General features: G+C 38.2%; 1 protein-coding gene across 3 annotated transcripts in view; it reads left to right on the top strand.

Annotated features, from left to right (window-relative positions):
- Positions 1–20,165, top strand: part of sema4f (sema domain, immunoglobulin domain (Ig), transmembrane domain (TM) and short cytoplasmic domain, (semaphorin) 4F) — a 91,159-nt gene extending 70,994 nt beyond the window's left edge. Inside the window, exons 2-14 of one of the 3 annotated variants that reach the window (XM_007242032.4) lie at positions 3,903–4,048; positions 5,630–5,689; positions 11,192–11,290; positions 12,089–12,200; positions 12,550–12,669; positions 13,589–13,743; positions 13,902–14,083; positions 14,210–14,351; positions 14,721–14,943; positions 15,081–15,190; positions 15,632–15,783; positions 15,902–15,957; positions 16,954–20,165. In XM_007242032.4, the coding sequence (XP_007242094.3) occupies positions 3,903–4,048; positions 5,630–5,689; positions 11,192–11,290; positions 12,089–12,200; positions 12,550–12,669; positions 13,589–13,743; positions 13,902–14,083; positions 14,210–14,351; positions 14,721–14,943; positions 15,081–15,190; positions 15,632–15,783; positions 15,902–15,957; positions 16,954–17,741 (2,345 nt within the window). In that variant the 3' untranslated portion in view covers positions 17,742–20,165. Of the gene's footprint in view, positions 1–3,899; positions 4,049–5,629; positions 5,690–11,191; positions 11,291–12,088; positions 12,201–12,549; positions 12,670–13,588; positions 13,744–13,901; positions 14,084–14,209; positions 14,352–14,720; positions 14,944–15,080; positions 15,191–15,631; positions 15,784–15,901; positions 15,958–16,953 lie in introns of all 3 variants that reach the window. The other 2 variants (XM_007242033.4, XM_007242031.4) reach the window with 2 other exon arrangements.
- The last annotated feature ends 449 nt before the right edge of the window (positions 20,166–20,614 follow it).

The following is a 20,614-nucleotide window of genomic DNA, read 5'->3' as shown; positions in this document are numbered from 1 at the left end:
GGCCTGTCAAATAATATTAAATCATCTGAGCTGGTGATTGAATTGGACACATTCAATCTGGCTGGGGGCGTCCTGAAGAAATCTGGAACCAGTTATTCTTTAAAGTAATCTAGTGATATTGCAGTGTTTAAAAATATATATATATTAAATAAAATATTTTAAATATTATGCTTAGGTTCCTGGAATCTCTACCCAGAACTGTATGTATTGATATGTTGCTGTTATCACAATAATTTATGTCAAAATATGTTTTCCTAAACAAAATGCTGGTAATTTAGTATTTCTACAGTACTGGCCAGTTGCATGTTTCTTAGTCCCATTAAAAAAGTTCATGTAAACACAGGAATCTGTTAAATTAAAACTATAAAAAATAGCTGATCTCATCCCACCACGTCATTACCTTATTCATTTTTCAGTAGACAAGACAGGGGTACAATCTAACATGTAGTAAAATGTAACATGAATATTTAATATAGTTAAACATCAGGTATTACTTGGTTTTGGTCATCCTTTCATAAAGTATTCCCATTATGACATCATCTGCAAATTTTTACATCATTAGGACATGCATATTATTGCTATTCACTCCGAAATACCAGAAATAACATTTTACTATTACATTTTACCATTTAACTTGCTTACCTTACCTATCACCTTCATTAACCTAATATTTTACAAGCTGTTTTTCAAATACTTGTGAGGAGTTGTGAGTTGCACAATTCATACCCACACTGACACACCAAATGTCATGAGACAGGAATTGGTATTGTGTGGTTCCCATGACTTTTGCCATGTCCTTTGGAAGATAAGGAACACTGCATTGGCCTGTTGTTTTAGATGTGGGTGTGATTTCTGCTTATCTGTTCATATGAGTAAATTCATACGCCGTTTATTACGATCATTACACCGTGTAGCATTTTTATGGAACGCGACAAAAGTCATGGAACACAATACCAGTCCTTGTCCAATGAGATGTGGCATTTGAGTCTGTATTTATTTCTTTTTAACATATGAGTTAAAAATGTATAGTAAATTCAGTAGTCATTATTTATGAACTTATTTTAACTTATTTTTAAAATAAAGCATGCATGTCAGTTAAACAAAGGTGCCAAAAATCTCCAGATAAATAATAAGAAAAGTCTGGACTGAATGTCCTTCTAAACAAACCTCAAAGTAGGTGTTTGATATTCATCACACTCATACTGCAGATGCAAAATAGATTTCAATTTTCTCAAAATGAAATTTGCGGCTTCACTTTGTGATCTGCAATAAATGTGCCATGGTTGCACGGCCTGACTAATATTTATTTAGATGCAGATATTGAAATATATTTAGATTGGAAATCTTGTGTAGTTCAAACAACGCAGACCTGTACTGAATACATTGTGATTTCCATCAATTTGTCCTTCCTTTATACGGAATGCAGAATGCTAAACCCTTATTTATCCCTTGAAATGTTTCAGTGTGATGTTCCACCAGTTATCTGCTGTTTGTTTTATTTTGTGTGTGTTTTTTGAAGCTGTGTTAAAGCTGTGTTACACTTTGTTAAAGAGAAGAGAAGGGTGCATACTCATCAGAAGAAAAAGACACACACACACAATCATACATCCTGCTCAAGTGTCCTTTTGTCCGTTAGTTGTAAGCGTGTCTCCATCCCAACCTCCACACTAAGAAATTAGTGTGATCTCATCCTGTGCTCTCTCTCTCCCTCCTTCTCTCTCTCTCTAACTCTCTCTCTCTCCCTCTCTCTCTCTCTCTCTCCCTCCTTCTTTCTATCTCCTCTGCTGCTCTCTGTCTGATAAATTTGCAGTGGAAGTGGAAGTGGGGTGTTGAGGAGGCGTGGGACTAAGGTGCTGGTCCTGAATGGCATGAATAATTTCCTTTGAGACTAGATATGTGTGTGTGTGTGTGCGTGTGTGTACACGTGTGTTTGCATATATCTGAAGATGTTCTCTCTTCAAAGGAGGAGTGTTTGCTATGTGGGTCACTGTTCTCTATTTCTCGAAATTGATTGGAGTGTTGTGTGTTTTGAAATGGAAGTGAGCAGCTCGGTGGAGCAGTTTCATTACGATGTCCCTGGGCATCTGCGCTACAGCGCGTCTTCAATTTAAACACCATTAATTATTCACAGTATCAACACTTCTACTAATGTATTCACAATATCAACACTTCTGCGGACACATCGCAACAGAATTACTAATGTTCACCCACTAAACAGCACACCAAGTTCTGAACTCTTGATTCATGCTGTGCATGTAGGCAGAGAGTGCCTAAAGTACTTTATTTATTTACTAAGAATTTACAACATTAATAATGGATTAATTTATTCCTATCTAATGAGGTGTGAACCTTTGCTTGTGCAAACTTTTGCAGATGTCATTTTGGTGCCATTTTTGTCATACCCTCTCTAAGGCTACGTTCACATTACAAACTGCATTGTTCAAATCTGACCTTTTTGCTCAGATCTTGATGGGTCACATTCACAAATGTAATTGACACAGGTCACTTACATTTGTGTGTAATGTGAACGAATCTGTCCCTGAAACGCCTCACATGCGCACATTAATACGTATATAAACATCGTCTTCTTCACCAACAACAAAAACAACATATTTGAGAGTCAACTAGCTTTATAAAGGTGAAATAAATGCTTTAGCACCTCATATGTGGAACTTCTTTACTGGAGTGTAGAGCAAACAGCTGGTCTAAAGTACATGCTCAGATGGAGGAGGTGAAAAAAGGCCAGGCGGCTTGCTTTTGCTGTTTTTGCAGCTATAGTTGCACAGCAGCTGCACCAAGAGATGTGTGATGTGTACGAGGGAGAAGCAAGTAGCGCATAAGTAAAAGCAAAAAGATGCATGAATTCCAATTTGACCGTTCACATTTATGTCACATATACATGGATTGGATATGTATCCAATATAGGACCACATATGAATGTGACTGAAATCTGATTTGAAAAAATCTGATTTGGCACGTTCACACAGCCATGAAAAAAAAACAGATCTAAGCCACATTGAGCAAAAAATTGTTAGGTACATTAAGTTGCTGACTGACACAGATATTCAAATGCTTACTCTCAGCTTGTCTAGTCCATAAAGTAAAGTACTGCCAACAGATTAGGACTAACTGGAGTAGATGAACATAATATTATTGGCACCATACCTAATACCTAGTTCTCTGGATTGATGTGGAGTTGACTCTTAGGATATTTAGGTTGTGGAAGGCGGGGGCATTGATCATCCAACCAGCATTTTGACCTCACTAATGCTCTTATTAATGAATTTAATTGAATCCATGCAGCATTGCTCCAAACTCCAATAAAATAGAAAGCCTTTACTATGCAGAAACAGTTGCTTTAACAATAGCAAGATAATTCTTGATTTGGGAAAAAAACTATGAATGAGCAGGTGTCCCAAAATGTTTATCCATATAGAGTGCAAGCGTTTAGACAATAATGACTTATTAGATGGCATTGGCAATTGAATTCAGTATGTAGCGCTCTTGCCAGGCCAGCCTTAGTTTAGCTACAGATTGACTGAGTGCCACACAGCACAGTACAGCTGCTGTTCTGGCTAACTGCTGTGCACCAGAGCAAGTGTTGAAGATTAAAACTTCTGTCTGAGAGAACAAAGTCAATTGGGTTCCTATTTTTTTAGTTTTAGTTATAACTCACAGTGGTCGCTTTGTTTTGCAACCTGTTTTTCAGGCTCCCACACTATGAAAGGAAACTCCATGCAAAATGGTCAAAATTATTGAACTTACTAGTGTGTTTTCTTTATTCTGCAGTGTAGTAGCCTGTATTGTTTAAGCCACTGACTACTATTTTTTGACACTCATCTAGTTTTATAGGTTTAGTTTCATTTATCCTCTCTCTTTGTCCATCTTTCTTTTTTCAGCAGTAAGCGACATGGTGAGTGGGCTTGACTTCGCGGGCGTGGGTAACTTCAGCACATTCCTGTTGGACCAGTCGTCTGGGATGCTGTACCTGGGGGCGAGGGATGCGATTGTTGCCGTGGATACCGCCAACCTATCAAAGAGGCTCAAGGTAAATTTCTGCTCTGCCTATTGGATGGCACAGAGTACAGAGGTGGGGGTGGGGCTCATAGAGCATGTGAGAAATGACCTATCAAGTGAAATGCAAATGTCATGTCAAAACTGGGACAGATCTTTTCCAGCGCAGCAAAAATGGTTGGATATTTTATAGGCGCTTTCAATTGGAGGTGATTGAATTGAACTCTGCCTATTGTGAAATAAGGAAGGGCGGTGATGAGCTGTAGCAAAATGAATTCCTCTCAAGAAGACTTTTATCTGCAGCATTAACATTATCCTCAGTGCTTCAGCCTGATAGTGGCGGGGGTAAGAATACTGTGGAAAAAAAAAAGATTATTAATGTGAAGAGGGCAAATGGGTTTTCATTAGAAATCTGTGCTTGCTCAACCCAATGACCTCATCTCTTCTGCCTGCTCCATTTCTCTAACCAAATTACCCCTATCTCCATCCACTCTGATTTCCCCATTACGGCCTGCATGGCCAGGATGAGACTAGAGTGTGCGTGCTATTGTGCCTTTAACTTCGTTTCTGTGTGTATTAGATCCAGGTATACACTCACTGTATTACTCAGCTAGCATTGAGCCACTTGCATAGTCACAGTATGACTCTCAGTGATATCAAATTGCATTAAATATCATCTCGCAGATAAGACTGTCATTGTGGTGAAGTCAGAGGTCCCTCACTATCTTGTCTGGCACATTAGCCTGCAGGTAAAACCTGTCTTTTCAGATAAACACTAAGAGCTAAGACTGTGTGTGTGGGTGGAGTCGCCTAAATGTTAAGTCTGGGGCTAAATTAATGCATCAGAGCTTTTTTAAACAAAGAACCCTTAAATTATGTGTAAAGCAAAAGGGTCATGTACTCGCACAGACACAAACATACACACACATACACACAGGCACACTCAGTGTCTCTAAGGTGATGGCCTACAGTCTATGTCCTGTATTAACAGGACAATAAAAGGGTATTAATTCAGTAGATAGATACTTCACACGTAGTAGAAAAAAAGAATTATGTGAAACCCTGTCAATAAAGCCATTATCTGGTCGTGTTGTATTATTGATGGATGCATATTTTACACTGATACTCTGATGCAGCCTATAAAAGTCTGTAGGTCAAGTGTTATCGAGTTCTTTAAAGTTTGCGTTTAGTGCTCAGCCCTGATGCATATCTATTTGATGAATAAATGAATAAATAGCATGTGATGAGGACTGAGCACTGCCTACACATGCCCCTGAGTAATTATCCCTAATGTATTTATTAGGCCAAATGATCATTTGCATATTCATGTAGGGCACGGCCTCCTTTTTTTGACAACAGGGGATGTCTCCTTCTGCCAGACCTTTGAGCCCAAGTTCAAAGCGCTAACCCCCCCATCTGTCTGTCTCTCGCTTTCTCTTTCTGTCTCTTTTCTCTATCCCTGTTTCTCTCTGTTTTTCCATGTATGTCTCATTATTTATTTGTTTCCCTCTCTCTCTCGCTTGCTGTCCCTCTAACCTCTCTCTCTGACTCTGGATCTCTGCCTTATTGTCCCCTTACCCCTTCTCTCTCTCTCTCTCTCTCTCTCTCTCTCTAGATTGTATGGAGTGTTCCAGAGGATAAGAGGAAATCCTGTGTGGCTAAAGGAAAGACTGAGGTGAGTGGTGTGTGTGTGTGTGTGTGTGTGTGTGTATTGTTTGTTTGGGTGCGTATCTGCTCGGGCTGTGTTTGTAGGTACTCTCTCTATTGTCCCCTAAGGAGGCTGAAGAGGAAGCGGCGAGCGCTCGCTGAAGTGTGTTTAACTCCAGTAAAGCGCATGAATAGTGTATGCGTGTGTATGTGTGTGTGTCTGGGTTTCTACAGTGTAATATGACACACAAAATTCAAATCCCTTTATCACCACTGCATCATAAATAGGCAATTTACCTGCTGTCTTTAATTAGGAGGACATAATTAATGTGCTCCTTTGTTTCGAGACTCACTCTACCTATCTCCATCTCTCCCACTCGCTCCGTGGGAAGCTGCACATGGGGCCAGTATGTGTGTGAGAGAGTTAATTAGACCACTTAGTGGCGGCCGTCTATCCACCGTAGTACTCCATGCTGGTGGTAGGGGGAGGGGCTGGGGATGATTGACAGGAGGGGTGAGGCCCCAGTGGGTGACGATCAAAGGGTATGATTAAGCAAACAAAAGACAAGGAGCCAGAAAGAAAGAGAGGGAAAGAGGGGGTAGCGGCAGAGCTAGACTCGCTGTTCTTTTGAATCACATGCTCACATACACACTTCATTCAAATCACATTAAAATCAGGCCCCTGCTCCACCCTGATTGGCCCTTGATTGAAACACGTTGAAAACACTCTAATTAACTGTAGCAGTTGTTCATTTTCATGATCTGTACCCTATTTAGCAGAAGATTATGAGGTTGAGTATGAAGTTCATGAGTGTGATGTAATCCTGATCTGAGTCTGAGTCTTCTAAAGGAATTCTCTAGTGGTTTTCCTACTATATGTCCAAATGTTACTATATGTCCAAATTCTAATGAATGCATTCTGAAACTTTAGGTTTCAGGACCCATTGCTTACACATACAATACCAGTCATTTTTATCATTTTTTTCAAATTGTAAAATAATATTGAAGACTACATAAGACTACCGTATTTTTCGGACTATAAGGCGCACTTAAAAACTTTTAATTTTCACAAAAATTGACAGTGCGTCTTATAATACGGTGCGCCTTTTGTATGGATTTTACTCGTCAGGTTGTAAGGAGCAGTAAACACACACTCCGTGCAGCGTTATAGAGAGTTTCAGTGCTATACAGAGTCCAGAGCCGTGCAGCTCCGAGGCTGAGCAGCAATAGCATTAGCTAGATGCTAACCGCTAAGCTAGCTAGCTTATTCACTGAGATCAGTATTATCTAAATTTTACTCGTCAGGTTGTAAGGAGCAGTAAACACACACTCCGTGCAGCGTTATACAGAGTTTCAGTGCTATACAGAGTCCAGAGCCGTGCAGCTCCGAGGCTGGAGCAGCAAATAGCATTAGCTAGCTTATTCACTGTTCAGAGATCAGTATTATCTAAATTTTACCCGTCAGGTGTAAGGAGCAGTAAACACACACTCCGTGCAGAGCCGTGCCGCTCCGAGGCTGGAGCAGCAATAGCATTAGCTAGATGCTAACCGCTTAGCTAGCTAGCTTTTTCACTGTTCAGAGATCAGTATTTTCTAAATTTAGCACTTTTAATACTGCTGGAGCAGTATTATTAGAGTTAGATGCTAATCGCTAAGCGTTCACCGTTCAGAGGTGAGTTATCGGCCTGTAAGTCTGTGCTGCTTTGCCTGGCTAGCATTAGCTAGATGCTAAGCGCTAACTCTCTCAGAGGTGAGTTTTATCAGCCTGTAATCTGCTTGTTTACCGTGTTAAAACAAGCTACGGGGGACGAATCGCTAGCTAATATCTCACTGTCTTACCAGAACACGCAGGATTACTCAGTGTAACGCTGTCGTTTAAGTTTGGGTTAACTTTACTAGTTTAGGTGACTAGCTAGCGTGCTAGCGGATAGCTATGCTAACGCTGGTGCAGCAAGCCTTAGTGGACATCTGGAAATCTAAGCTTACTGTAAATAAACTGAAGCACGTTACTCACCCAAATAAACAGTTTTCAGGAGAGGAATCTGTGTAGATTAATATCCAGCACTCGTTTGACTTTGAAATAGCTAGATTTGTATACTGAGACGCTCCACCGGCAAGCGACCACCCCCGGTGGGGGAAGGGAAACATGGCGCCACCCCTGTTCACTTTGATATAGGCACCCTTCCTAGTGTCACTTAACGCGCCTTATAATGCGATGCGCCCTATGTATGGAAAAATAGCAGAAAATAGGCGTTCTTTGATAGTGCGTCTTATAATACGGTGCGCCTTATAGTCCGAAAAATACGGTACATAATATTGAAGACTACATAAGAATGCATGTGCAATTATGAAGCAAACAAAAGAAGTGTTCAAAACACAAAAATTACTGTAAATTCTTCAAAGTAGCATATTTTGCTTTGATGCCAACTTTGCCCACACTTGGCATTTGTTCTCTCAGTCGGCTTCATGATGTAGAACCTAGAATGGTTCTCCAACTGTCTTAAAAGAGTTCTAGAGGTGCTGCGCTCTTGTTAACTGCTTTTCCTTCACTCTGCGCACAAACCTGTCCCAAAACACCTGGGTTGGGTTTTTTATCAGGTGATAAAAATTGCATGTTTTCTTCAATAGTTTTTAAGGCTTTAATATTAATATACAATGTAGTACATAACACAAATAAAGAAAAAACATATTAATAAGAGTATGTCCAAGAGTATGTGTCCAAACTTTTGACTGGTACCGTATACAACTTGTCTAGTTCCTACAGAGTAAAAGTATAAAAAATATCAAAAGAATTGGACTCACTGGAGTAGATTAGTTAGTAGTCTTAATACGTTTGTATATATGTAGTGCAATTACACAGTTAAAAATAAAGGCGCTTTAAATGGTTCTCTGACTGATAATATAAAATTACCACTTGTATTAGAAATATATATGAGTGAAGAACCTTTTAAAGAAGAATTTTTAAGTGGTTCTTCTGTGGCATCTCTCAAAGAAACAAATGAAGCTCTTTTATAAGTAAGAGTGTATAATAGAAACTAATGGCAGATGCTAAAATATCTTCTACACTGTTTTAATTTTAAGTGTATTCAGGTCAACAAACTTTCTGTAGGGCAATCATTATAATTCATTGTTTTTAAAACAATGTAATATTACTGCAGTGTTCCTTTAAAAAGAATTGGAAAAGTCGTGTCGGACCAGAATGAACGTAATAAACTAAACATCATCTCCCAGCTTCACTGCTCTGAGGGGCGTGTTTGGAAAGTGTCTGAGGTTTCGGCCTCTCTGGTTAGTTCTGGGCAGCACCTCTGCCTTTAGGGTCACACACACACTGGTTTTGCAGTGACAGTGACGCTTGCTGGTGTTTTTCTCACGGTGTAGTCTGTCTTATGAGCTAATCCTGCCGCAGGGACCTCGTCTCATCTGCTAAAAAAGCAAAAAATAATATAAAAGAATGCCATTTTATATCTCAAAAATATTTGTATAAATAAATAAATAAATATATATATATATATATATATATATATATATATATATATATATATATATATATATATATATATATATATATATATATATATATATATATATGGAATATTTATTTTGGTTGACAAAGAAAAAAACTACCTTTTGTACCTTTAAATTTTATAATTTTATAAGTCATTTTTAAGCATTTATGTCAATCCATTCATCATGAAATGTTGATACAATGTAAAGATTCCCAAGTGGGAATGGAGCCATCTTGAATCAACTATAATATATGTTCAAATGTTAATGGACACCCACCTGATGAATGCATTCATATACTTCAGGTAGCACCCATTGGTGACATAGATGTACAAAAACACACACAGCTTGTCTACTACCTGTAGAGAAGTATTGTTAATATAACAAGACTTTTTGGATCAGATATACTTTCATATAGATTTCACATTAATTAATTTTATACACAAGTCAAGGTAAATGTCACAAATGTTACGTTTCACTTGCTTAAAAATATGATGACCATTTTATTTAACATATTTTAGCATGTTGTACATATGATATTTGACGTCTTAAATGATTACATTCATAATTTTGTTTTTCATTCATATTTTTTTAAAATGCAATAGTAAATGCAAGTGGTATAGTGTAGTAAGTAACCTAAGAGGATACAATTCTCTAGATACATTTTAGTTGAATTGTATATTTTCTGTATTCATCTTCTAAAAGTGCTAAAAGAAATTGTAATGGATAAAAATAACTGTGGGTAAATTGTACCTATTCTAGTGTTTAAACAAGTGGCAAACAGGAGCAAACCAAATATGGGCAGACAGGTTCAAGACAAAACAAGGAATGACTAAGGAAAACAGGAAGACTCATTCACAACATGCAGCATTTACACCTTTACACAAGTTGTGACAAAGATCAGAAAAAAGCACACAGGATCTGAAATAGACTGAAGTAAATGATGAACAGCTGACTGAGGATCCAGACAGACAGGGTTCAGAACACTGGACAGCTGAACACACCAAGGAGTAGATGGGACAAAGAGATGAAGACAAAAGACACGACAGGCAGGAGGTCAGAGTGGGGCTATCACTGACACCTACTTTAAAACACTTATATTACCTTAAGAATGATGACTGGTCTAGACAGCCCTTAAGCGATAGGGTCGTAGGTTATAGAGGCAGTTAATTGAATCTACTTAAGTGTAAGTGCTCTTTATAGACTTTATGCAGAGTCAGCATTGTTAGTATCTAATTAGTCATTTCTCATTTGCAAAGAAAAGGACAAACCATGTTTAAAGGACTCTCCAATGTTTTTATAAATAGCAGCTTTTAAACAGGCTCGTTATTGTAAAACTAATGCATGTATTGTTCTTATAAACACGTTGTGATATTTAATCAGACTTTTTTTTATAACTGTCTTTATACCAAATATCCTTATGCCATGCATTATGTGGCACCATGTCATGTATATACCACTTTTAAAATGTATTAGTTCATACATAATTCATATAAACTATTACCAATAACCTTTAATATTTATTTCATTACAAGTTTCACCATTACACTTAATACCAAAATAGAGTAGACATTCATAAATGAGCAATGTATGTTTTATAAACACATACAGATGTATTGATATGGAACATAAGCAATATATGTCATACATACATAGTTATTAAAATATAGACATAAGAATATACTTTATATTTTGTCTATTTGAAGAACTGTACTAGCAATGCAGATAAAATACTTTTGTTTAACACTTCAAATGTACTAAATAAGTACATCACTGTATATACATTGTTGCTGCTAAGTGTGTGTGTGTGTACTGCCAACTTCCTTTGTAATCATATTTTTCCATTAGAATGTATTGACCGATGTGCGTGCAATATTAGTCCCTGTGTTTTAAAATACATTTTCCACTTCATTAAATGAGCTTTTGTTTTGATGTTGATCACGGCTTGACTTCTGCAAAGTTTAGTCCTCTGTGACACACTGTGGTACATCTTCCTTACTCTGTTTATCTCTGCTGTCCTCTTCAGGCTGACTGCAATAACTACATCCGTCTGCTGGAGTTTCTGGGAGACGGACGCATCTATGCCTGCGGGACGTATGCCTTCGACCCCCAATGTGCCTTTGTGGTAAGTGTGTGTGTGTGTGTGTGTGAGTTGATTTGCAGATGACTAAACTGACTTGGCATGCTTCCACATTAATTCACACTTCATGTGACTCACAGGTCACACTGAATGACAGGTAAACATGCACACACGAGGACACATGCGGTTACAGACACATTGATATGACAGTAAAACATAACTGTACATAAAGGAGACATGAGAAAACACAGTCCAGAGATTGGAGATGTAAAGAGTAGTGACAGATGAACATGCTACAGATGAACAAGCCTGTTGGGCGCATATGCTGAAAGGTGTAATAATTGTGTAATATATTTTCTAGCTGTGGATCACTGTGATTCTTAATTATTTTCTTATCTTTCATTTTATATATTATATCTTTCATGTGCCTGTATGAAAAAAATGTCTTTGAAATAAATGGTTGTTTATTAGTATAAATGAATTAATGAAGTTCAACTTTTATAGCATCTTTCTAGAAACCCAAGGACGCTTTACAATTTACATGTTTTACACACAAGCAGATTACAAAACAACACTCAACCTCTGAGAAGCGGCAGCCAATAGCGCACAGCGTACTCTCAACCGGAAACGGCCGTCCATCTGGAGGACTGCATCAGGCACTACAGCATTATTTTCAGGCTTATTTTCAGTCCTTAGGAAATGTTAGACAGTGGCAATTCAGGGGTTAGACTCCAATTTTCTAAATTGGAATATGCAAAGAGCTGAATTGCATTGTACTGTGCAAGTTTAACACAATACACAGTTTTTCATTATCTATTTTTGTCTTTGTTTCCTCTCATTTAGAACATATCTTCATTCTCTCTTGAGAAACTAGAAGATAACAGTGTGAGGATGGAGACTGGGAAGGGGAAATGCCCCTTTGAGCCTAGCCAACACTATACTGCAGTCATGGCAGGTATGACCCTCAACATTGACATTACTTGACATTAATTATGTATAATAAAAAAAATATTCATACGGAATTGTTAGACAGAATTGTAAATTATTCTATCACCCTCATTTTTTTAACCTGTTATTCATCTAAGACATGCTTTTCAGTGACTGCTTTAAATGATTTTGAAACTAATATGAAATAGATTTACCTCATATGTTATATGTTAGTTGCATATTAATTCAGTCAAGACTAATTAGTAGGACAAGTATAGAAGAAGTGAGAAAAAAATAGAGTTTATGGGATACAATGCCTTGTTTTTTTTCTTATTCCACCCCTTCCATCTTGCTCACTCGCTCTCTCTTTCTCTCAGGGGGCGTCCTATACACTGCTGCTACCAGTAACTTCCTGGGCACGCTCTTCGACATCTCCCGGGCAACAGGCCCTGAGCAGGAGCGCATCCGGACAGAACGATCCATCAACTGGCTGAGTGGTGAGGCATGCACGCACACAGTGTCCAGTGTCACATTGTCCAGATTATAGGCAACTGTACTGACAAAGCATGTTGTATAACCAAACAGAAATCCTTTAATTTATGTTGCTAAAATATTTTAAATACATCTGGGTAACTTTCTTTAACTGGTGCACAGTTTACTGGTCTTGTCTCTGTGCCATTATGCATGGAGTGCAAACTTAATCAGGCTTGCTCCTGATTATTTTACCAAATTGAAAACTTCTGGAATATAATCAAGAGGAAGATGGATGATCACAAGCCATCAAATCAAGCTGAACTGCTTGAATTTCTGCACCAGGAGTGCAGGCATAAAGTTATCCAAAAGCAGTGTGTAAGACTGGTGCAGGAGAACATGCCGAGTTGCATGAAAACTGTGATTAAAAACCAGGTTTATTCCACCAAATATTGATTTCTTTTCTTTATGAATATGAACTTGTTTTTGCATTATTTGAGGTCTGAAAGCTCTGCACATTTTTTGTTATTTCAGCCATTTCTCATTTTCTGTAAATAAATGCTCTAAATGACAATATTTTTTATTTGGAATTTGGGAGAAATGTTGTCTGTAGTTTATAGAATAAAACAAAAATGTTCATTTTTCTCAAATATATATATAAATAGCAATATCAGAGAAACTGATTCAGAGACAGAAGTGGTCTCTTAATTTTTTTTCAGAGCTGTATATCAGTTTTAATATGCTTATACTTTTTAACTGTTCACGTTAATACAGTTTAAATGTATTATAAAGGACTGGGTGTGTGTAAGCAGTATATCCTGATATACACGATAGTGTTTGGGATGCAGACGTTTGAATAAAATTCACATCATATTGTAATTGGTCAAAAATGGCAATCTTTTTAAATATGCATATGCATGCTATTGCTGTTATTTCTGAACACAGATCCAGAGTTTGTCAGCTCTGCTTTCATTCAAGAGAATGAAAAGAACAACCCAACAGGAGAGGACGATAAGATCTACTTCTTCTTTACTGAGGTGGCCAAAGAGTACGATCTGTACACAAAGGTCAAAGTACCCAGGGTGGCTCGAGTGTGTAAGGTGAGAACCATGAATATTTTTTCCTATAATTACTACATTTATTTTGCTAAAGAATGCATCTTTATTAATATTCTTCTTTATATTTTCTTTAATCCTGCTTATTTTATTGTAAGTTTTGCATGTATTCTTATATCGTTTTCTCCCTCTTTCTCTCTCAGTCTGATATCGGGGGTATGAAGACCTTGCAGAGGCGCTGGACAACATTTCTGAAGGCTCAGCTAGTCTGTGAGGACCGAGCAAGTGGTCAACGCTTTAATGTTCTGACAGACGTCTTCACCAAACAGCACCAGCTTGGAGATCCCAGCAGCACACAATTCTATGGCATTTTTACTTCACAGTGGTGAGTTAGAATCTCATTCCTTCTGGATCATCTCCACTCTGTTTTTTTTCTTTAGCGTGACACATCCTGATTTTTTTATATCTGGTATAAATGTATATGAATTTGTGTTTGTGTGTGTTTGTATAGGGAGAGGGAGGAGATGTCTGCTGTGTGTGTTTACAGTCTGGAAGACATCTCTAAGGTAATGGATGGACCCTTTAAAGAGCTGAAGAAGAGCTGTGAGAACTGGATGAATCCAGAGCCAGTTCCCTCACCCAGACCAGGCCAGGTACATAAATACATTTACACTGTACTGTGCTGTATAACCTTGTACAGCACTCTTCATATCCAGAGTTCTTAACTAAATATAGGTTACACTATGACTATCATGTATTATCATGCAAAAACACATATTCTTGACTTGTTTATGTTTTTTAGTGTTTACTGTATTTCAAATATGGCTCCTATTTATTTGACGAGAATTTGCTCTAAAACGACTTGTATAATCTGTTAAAATTATGAGGTGTTATCCTGTGAGTAAGACTATAGACTTGAACATCAACAAAACAATGTTGTGCATTTGTATTACAATATAATATATCTTAAATATTCCCTGATTATTTTTTTTCTTTCTTCCTTCCTCCCTCTTGATTTACAGTGTCTTAATAACGCTCTAAAGACAGAAGGCTTTGAATCATCTCTGAAGCTGCCTGATAAAGTGCTAACGTTCATGAGAGACCACCCTCTTATGGAGAACAGTGTGGTGTCGGTGCCTCTGCTGGTCAGGAGTGGAGTTACGTACACCAAGCTGGCTGTGACTTTGACAACTGTGTCCAATGGCAACACCAGGCAAAATGCTACTGTACTTCATCTGGGAACAGGTACGCCAAAGGATTCCTCTTAGTCTAGGCCCTTCCCTTTCACATAGGGGCTCTGGGTAATCAGTTGCATTTTCCCCCACCCAATATTTCTCTCCTATTTTACTAAACTTCTTTTTATTATGTATATTTATTTGCAGATCGTGGGGAGCTTCACAGAGTTGCAGTAGTGGGTCAGAATGCAACTCTAATGCAAGAACTACCTCTATTTCCTGCTGCAGAACCTGTCAACAACATCCTGCTAAACAAGGTAAACTCATATATATACAGCTCTGGAAAGAAAATTAAGAGACGACTTCAGTTTCTGAATCAGTGTCTCTGATTTTGCTATTTATAGGTATATGTTTGAGTAAAATGAACATTGTTCTTTTATTCTATAAACACAGAAAAATTTCTATCAAATTCCAAATGAAAATATTGTCATTTAGTGCATTAATTTGCAGAAAATTAGAAATGATTGAAATAATAAAAAATATGCAAAGCGTTACAGACCATATTCTGTTCATATTCATAAATTCATATTTTTTTACAGAGCTGTATATTTGACATTATAACCATAACCCACTTTACTGTCTACATGGTTTAAATAAAATCTATTTTAATAATAATATGCATATACACACACAAACACACGCACACTCACACACACACATATGTGCTTAACAAGCTTTTGTGTGGTTTGTTCTCTCAGGGTAAGGCTATAGTAGGTTCTCCTCACTCTCTGGTGAGGTTACCTGCCGAAGGCTGTTCCCTCTACACCACCTGTGAAGAGTGTGCTCGTGCACGTACACTCGGATGTGTGTGGAGACAAAAAGAGGGTGCCTGCGACCTGGCCGTCACTGAGTGAGTTACTCCTACAGACACACACATCCACTTCGTCCTGATTCTATCTGTTCATCTCGTAACATCCTAATCATCATAATAATTACATTTGTGTTTCATTATTACCTTTGTGTTCCAGACCTGGTGAGGGGGTGGAGCCTGAATACTCTGACAGCCAGTGTGGAAATGGTGAGGGTAGGTTCTATAAGTGTTTCTGTTTTGTTATTTTTGTATTTGAGGTCATGAAAGAATACATATAAGGAGGAAACACTGCTTTAATTTATGTTTAACTCCACACTGTAAACGCTCCCTAGAACAGGGTTTCCCAGCCATTGCAACCCACAGCCAATTTAACCAACCCTCCACAAAATGTCCATTATCCAATGTTATTTACAGCAAAAAATTTCGAGACCACTTAAAAATGATAAGGTTCTTTGATTGTACCAAACCTCTAGAATATAATCAAGAGGAAGGTGGATGATCACAAGCCATCAAACCAAGCTGAACTGCTAAAATTTTTGCACCAGGAGTGACATAAAATTAAAATAAGACTGGTGGAGAAGAAGATGCCAAGACGCATGAAAACTGTGATTATAAACCACCAAATATTGGTTTCTGAACTCTTAAAACTTTATGAATATGTGCTTGTTTTCTTTGCATTATTTGAGGTCTGAAAGTTCTGCATCTTTTTTGTTATTTCAGCCATTTCTCATTTTCTGAAATAAATGCTCTAAATGACAGTCAGTAGTTAAAACAATAGAATAAAACAACAACGTTCATTTTACTCAAACATATACCTATAAATAGCAAAATCAGTGAAACTGATGTGGTCTCTTTTTTTTTTTTTGATTGATGCTGCATTTACTGTGAAAGACCCTCTTTTTAAATATAAATTCCAGATGGGTAAAATTTGTACAATAAGATGAACAAAATTCACACAGACTCACAATCAGTTTGACATTTTGACACTTTGTTGGTCATGTAACTTTATATTGCTAGACCAATTGTAGATAGTATGGGTGGGTAGTAAATGTAGGTAAGTAGGTAGGAGCAATATGTTAGTCTTAAAGCAACAAAAGCAACAAAAGCAGCCTATTCTAAAATAAAAGGTTAAAAATTACATTTGAGACACCCAAAAATAAAATAAAACATTTACAACATGTCTCTTTGTCTCTGTCTCTCTTGATGCAGATCGCTGCAGTCCAGCAACAACCGAGCTGCGTGTAGTGGAAGGCCTCCGTGTGCTGCTGTCCTGTGTGCAGGTGTCCCCTCGCCCCTGCCACTGGAAGTACCCTCCTCAGAGACACGCCCGCCGCCACCACTCCGACCTGGAGGTGCGGGTCACTCCGGAAAGCCTGGGTAACTACGAGTGCGTGTGCGAGGAGGCCGGACGGGATCAGCCACCCTGCCGCAGGGCTGCGTACTCCCTGACCCTGGAGGAGCCCGTCACTGGCAGCAATACTGGCCAAAAAGGCAGCCGTCACTTCGTGGTGGGGTACCTGCTGTTCTTCTTCATCGGCTTCTTTCTGGCTTGTGCAATCTTTATCATCCGATTGAGACGTAGCAAACGAGGAGGTGGCCATTCTTCTTCTATCTCAGAAAAGGGGCGGGACTTGTTGCCCTCCTCAGACACGCCCCAGTCCCCCAGCAGCGCTAGTCTGCTCTCGGAAGCAGTTCCGTTCACTGAGAAAAGGAATGGGACACTTAACGGACACGGCAACCACGGAGGCCATATGATCGTGCAAAACTGCACTCATATCTATTCCAACTCCAGCGGACTTAAGCTACAGGAGTCAGCCGTCAATCTGGCTGAAGAGCTGGACGGACGAGAAAGGGCGGGGCCTGAGGGAGAGGAGGAGGGACTTGGGGAGGGGCTTAGTGAGTTGGGGGATGGACTAGTAGGATTAGAGGAAGAAATGGCTAAGCTGCAGGTGCTTAGAGGAGCACCATTGGCACAGTGTGAAGAGAGCTCTATCTGAGAGCAGAATATTAGGACTGGGCACGCAAACACACAAACACACACACACACATCATTATTTATGTGTTTGTGGACTGATGTGTGCAAAGGCTGGGGGAGCAAAGCGATACAGAAATAAGAGGTAGTGTACATACATGCATACATACATACATACATTACAAATGCAAACTCTCTCTTGAGCCTAAGCAGAAACATATATATATATATATATATATATATATATTTATATATATATATACACACACACACAAATACACACACAGAAACACAGTCTCTCTCTCATTGTGTATCCGTTCGGTCTTTCAAAGCTTTTTTTCTATCTCTAAAGCTAGTCAGCCCGTCTTTATTTATATGTATGTAGCACTGTGTGTGTTCATGACTGTGTGATATTGTTTCACAGTGCGTTTGACCAGCTCTCACCACTGTGCTCAGCCATCTCCGACACACTCACAGACACTTACACGTGTATTTGTGTGGCACATGTGCATGTTGTAGTACGTATCTCAGCTCTTCTCAGCCCAGATCTGAGCTGATCTAAATCCATACAGATCTGAAAGCTCAGAACCTGAAACTGGACCAAACCCTAATATTTGACTACTGAACACCAAAAGATCTATCTATAAGTTCTGATCAGGTTGTCTCCAAAACTGCTGATTGACAATGAAGAGAAAGTCTCAGACAATGTGCGGTGATGCTCAGATCAAAGCTGGGGCTGACAAGGTGCCCCACCCTAACGACAACCACAGGTTGGAATACAGATGTGCACGCATGTGTTCCTCCACAGACTTGTAACAGTGAAGACGTGATGAAGGACTGTCAGAAGAGCCTGTTAAAGGAAGTGCCTCGGCCCACTGCACTCAAGAAGAAGAGCAGGACAGAGAAGAAAAAGAATGCAGAATCTGACCGTTCTCTGCTTTTATTCTCTTTAGTTCTGCTGGCACTAAGATGAGTACGAAGAAAAAGAAGATCTATCTGTGTTTTTTTCTTTCTTTCTTTTGTTTCGTCTATAACTGATAGCATAATGAAGGCAGCAGGGACTGGCAGCTGTACTTCATTGGCTGCTGCCTAAGTCAGCCTTCATCTGAAGGATATACATACAGTATAGATAAATTCAGATGAAGGCTCAGAGTTCAGCTGACAATACATCCAGAGTGAAAGATTACACAATTTAATATAAATTAAATTAATCTAAAGAGAAAACTTGACTCAGCAGCAGAAACATCTGCCGTTTTGGGTTCTTCACTAACTGGTAGTTTCCACATTAATGGACTCGACATGGGCCGTAAATCACTGGTCCCAACAGCACAACTTGTACCAGGGACGCTATTAAAGAAAAAGAACTGTGATATTCAGAGCAAAAAAAAGACAGCAGTATATGATTCTTTCATTTGTTTTCTTATGGAACGTGAATGTCTTCTTCTAAGGTGCAAATGTAATCACCAAAGTAAACGGAGGAGGATATTCAGAAGAGGAGTGCGAGTCCAAAAAGAGTAATGTTGAAGGTTTTGAGCCTGTCAAGTGGTAAAAGCTGTCTACACTCTTAAGACTAGAGATTTACTTGCTCGTTGGTCATATGTTTGCGTAAACAACTGGCTGTGTAATGAACGTACTTAATCACATATTTGTCAGAAATATGTGCTGCTCATGTTACTGGAGGCTTGTGTCTGCACCTTGCATACATGTTACCTTAATATCTGTGTATGCACAAAATCAATGCACCAAACAGATGCAGGATACATGAGGCAGCCATCACGTGCACATTAATGCGTAGTTACCAGCAAGTACATCTCTAGCCTTAAAGAAAGTGGTATGTTCAGTAGCCATAACAATGTATGTTTTAAATGTTTGTATATGTGCGTATGTTCCTTTTTATTTTTTATGTTAATGTCATGTTATTTTTTCCAGTTAACCCTTCCTTTCCAGAACTAGAGGGTGTAACAATCTAAATACTTTGCTGTTGTAAATGCATGTCACTGCCATTTGTCTTCAGAAGGTGGAACTCTCTCGTCCCTCGGTTTAATATTTTCATTTCTTGTTTTTAACAGGACTGTGTAAAGGGAAGGTAACACTCAGGGCAGTGGATACAGGCTATTTATCTTACATATCTTACAGTCAGCACTTAGTAGCAGGATAAGCACAGGTACATATTTATAATAAAAAGAAATACTGCCCTTTTGTTCATTTTAAATGTGCTGTTACAGATAAATCTATAACTGAGTGTTACATTCCCTTTTTCTTTATTTTGAATAAATAACTGTATTGTTAATTGTTGTACAAATGTTATATTAAGGTTTTATTTTTATAATTTATATAATAAAGATAATTGTACATTTGTTTTCACCCTTTATTGCAGATGTTCGTGTGAGGATGACAGTGAGAATGCATTGTGATGTTTTTTTTAATAAAAAAATATCCTACCTCCTATCGCCTCTGGTTCTAAGTATCTGATTTAAAAATAATACTTTTTGTTTACAGTGGCAATCATTTTTCTGAGAGCGCACTCTCACAAGCCTTGTGCCGTTATAACATTGTCACAAACATTAAAAATAATTAATGATGGATTCAGTAAATAGTAAAAAAAAAGTTATTATTTCTTTTCTTCCTATTATGGAAAACCACAGACAAAAGTACTGGGACACTTATTCAGTGTTTTTTTCTGAAATCGGGGGTATTAAAAAAAAAAAAAGAGTTGATACTACTTACGTTTAAGTAACCGTCTCTACTGTCCACGAAAATATTTTTCTTAGATTTTGGTTTATTGCTGTGAGGATTTGACTGTATTCTGCAAAAACTGTGTTAGTAAATTCAGTATGTTGGATTTGCATCTATTAACAATTGGTGCAACTTAAAGTAGCTGAATGCATTGTTTAAAAA

This window comes from Astyanax mexicanus, chromosome 8 (genome assembly GCF_023375975.1).
Source record: "Astyanax mexicanus isolate ESR-SI-001 chromosome 8, AstMex3_surface, whole genome shotgun sequence".
Taxonomy (NCBI): domain Eukaryota; kingdom Metazoa; phylum Chordata; class Actinopteri; order Characiformes; family Acestrorhamphidae; genus Astyanax; species Astyanax mexicanus.
The sequence above is the reverse complement of the archived record's forward strand: the minus strand, read 5'-3'. Positions and strand labels throughout refer to the sequence as shown.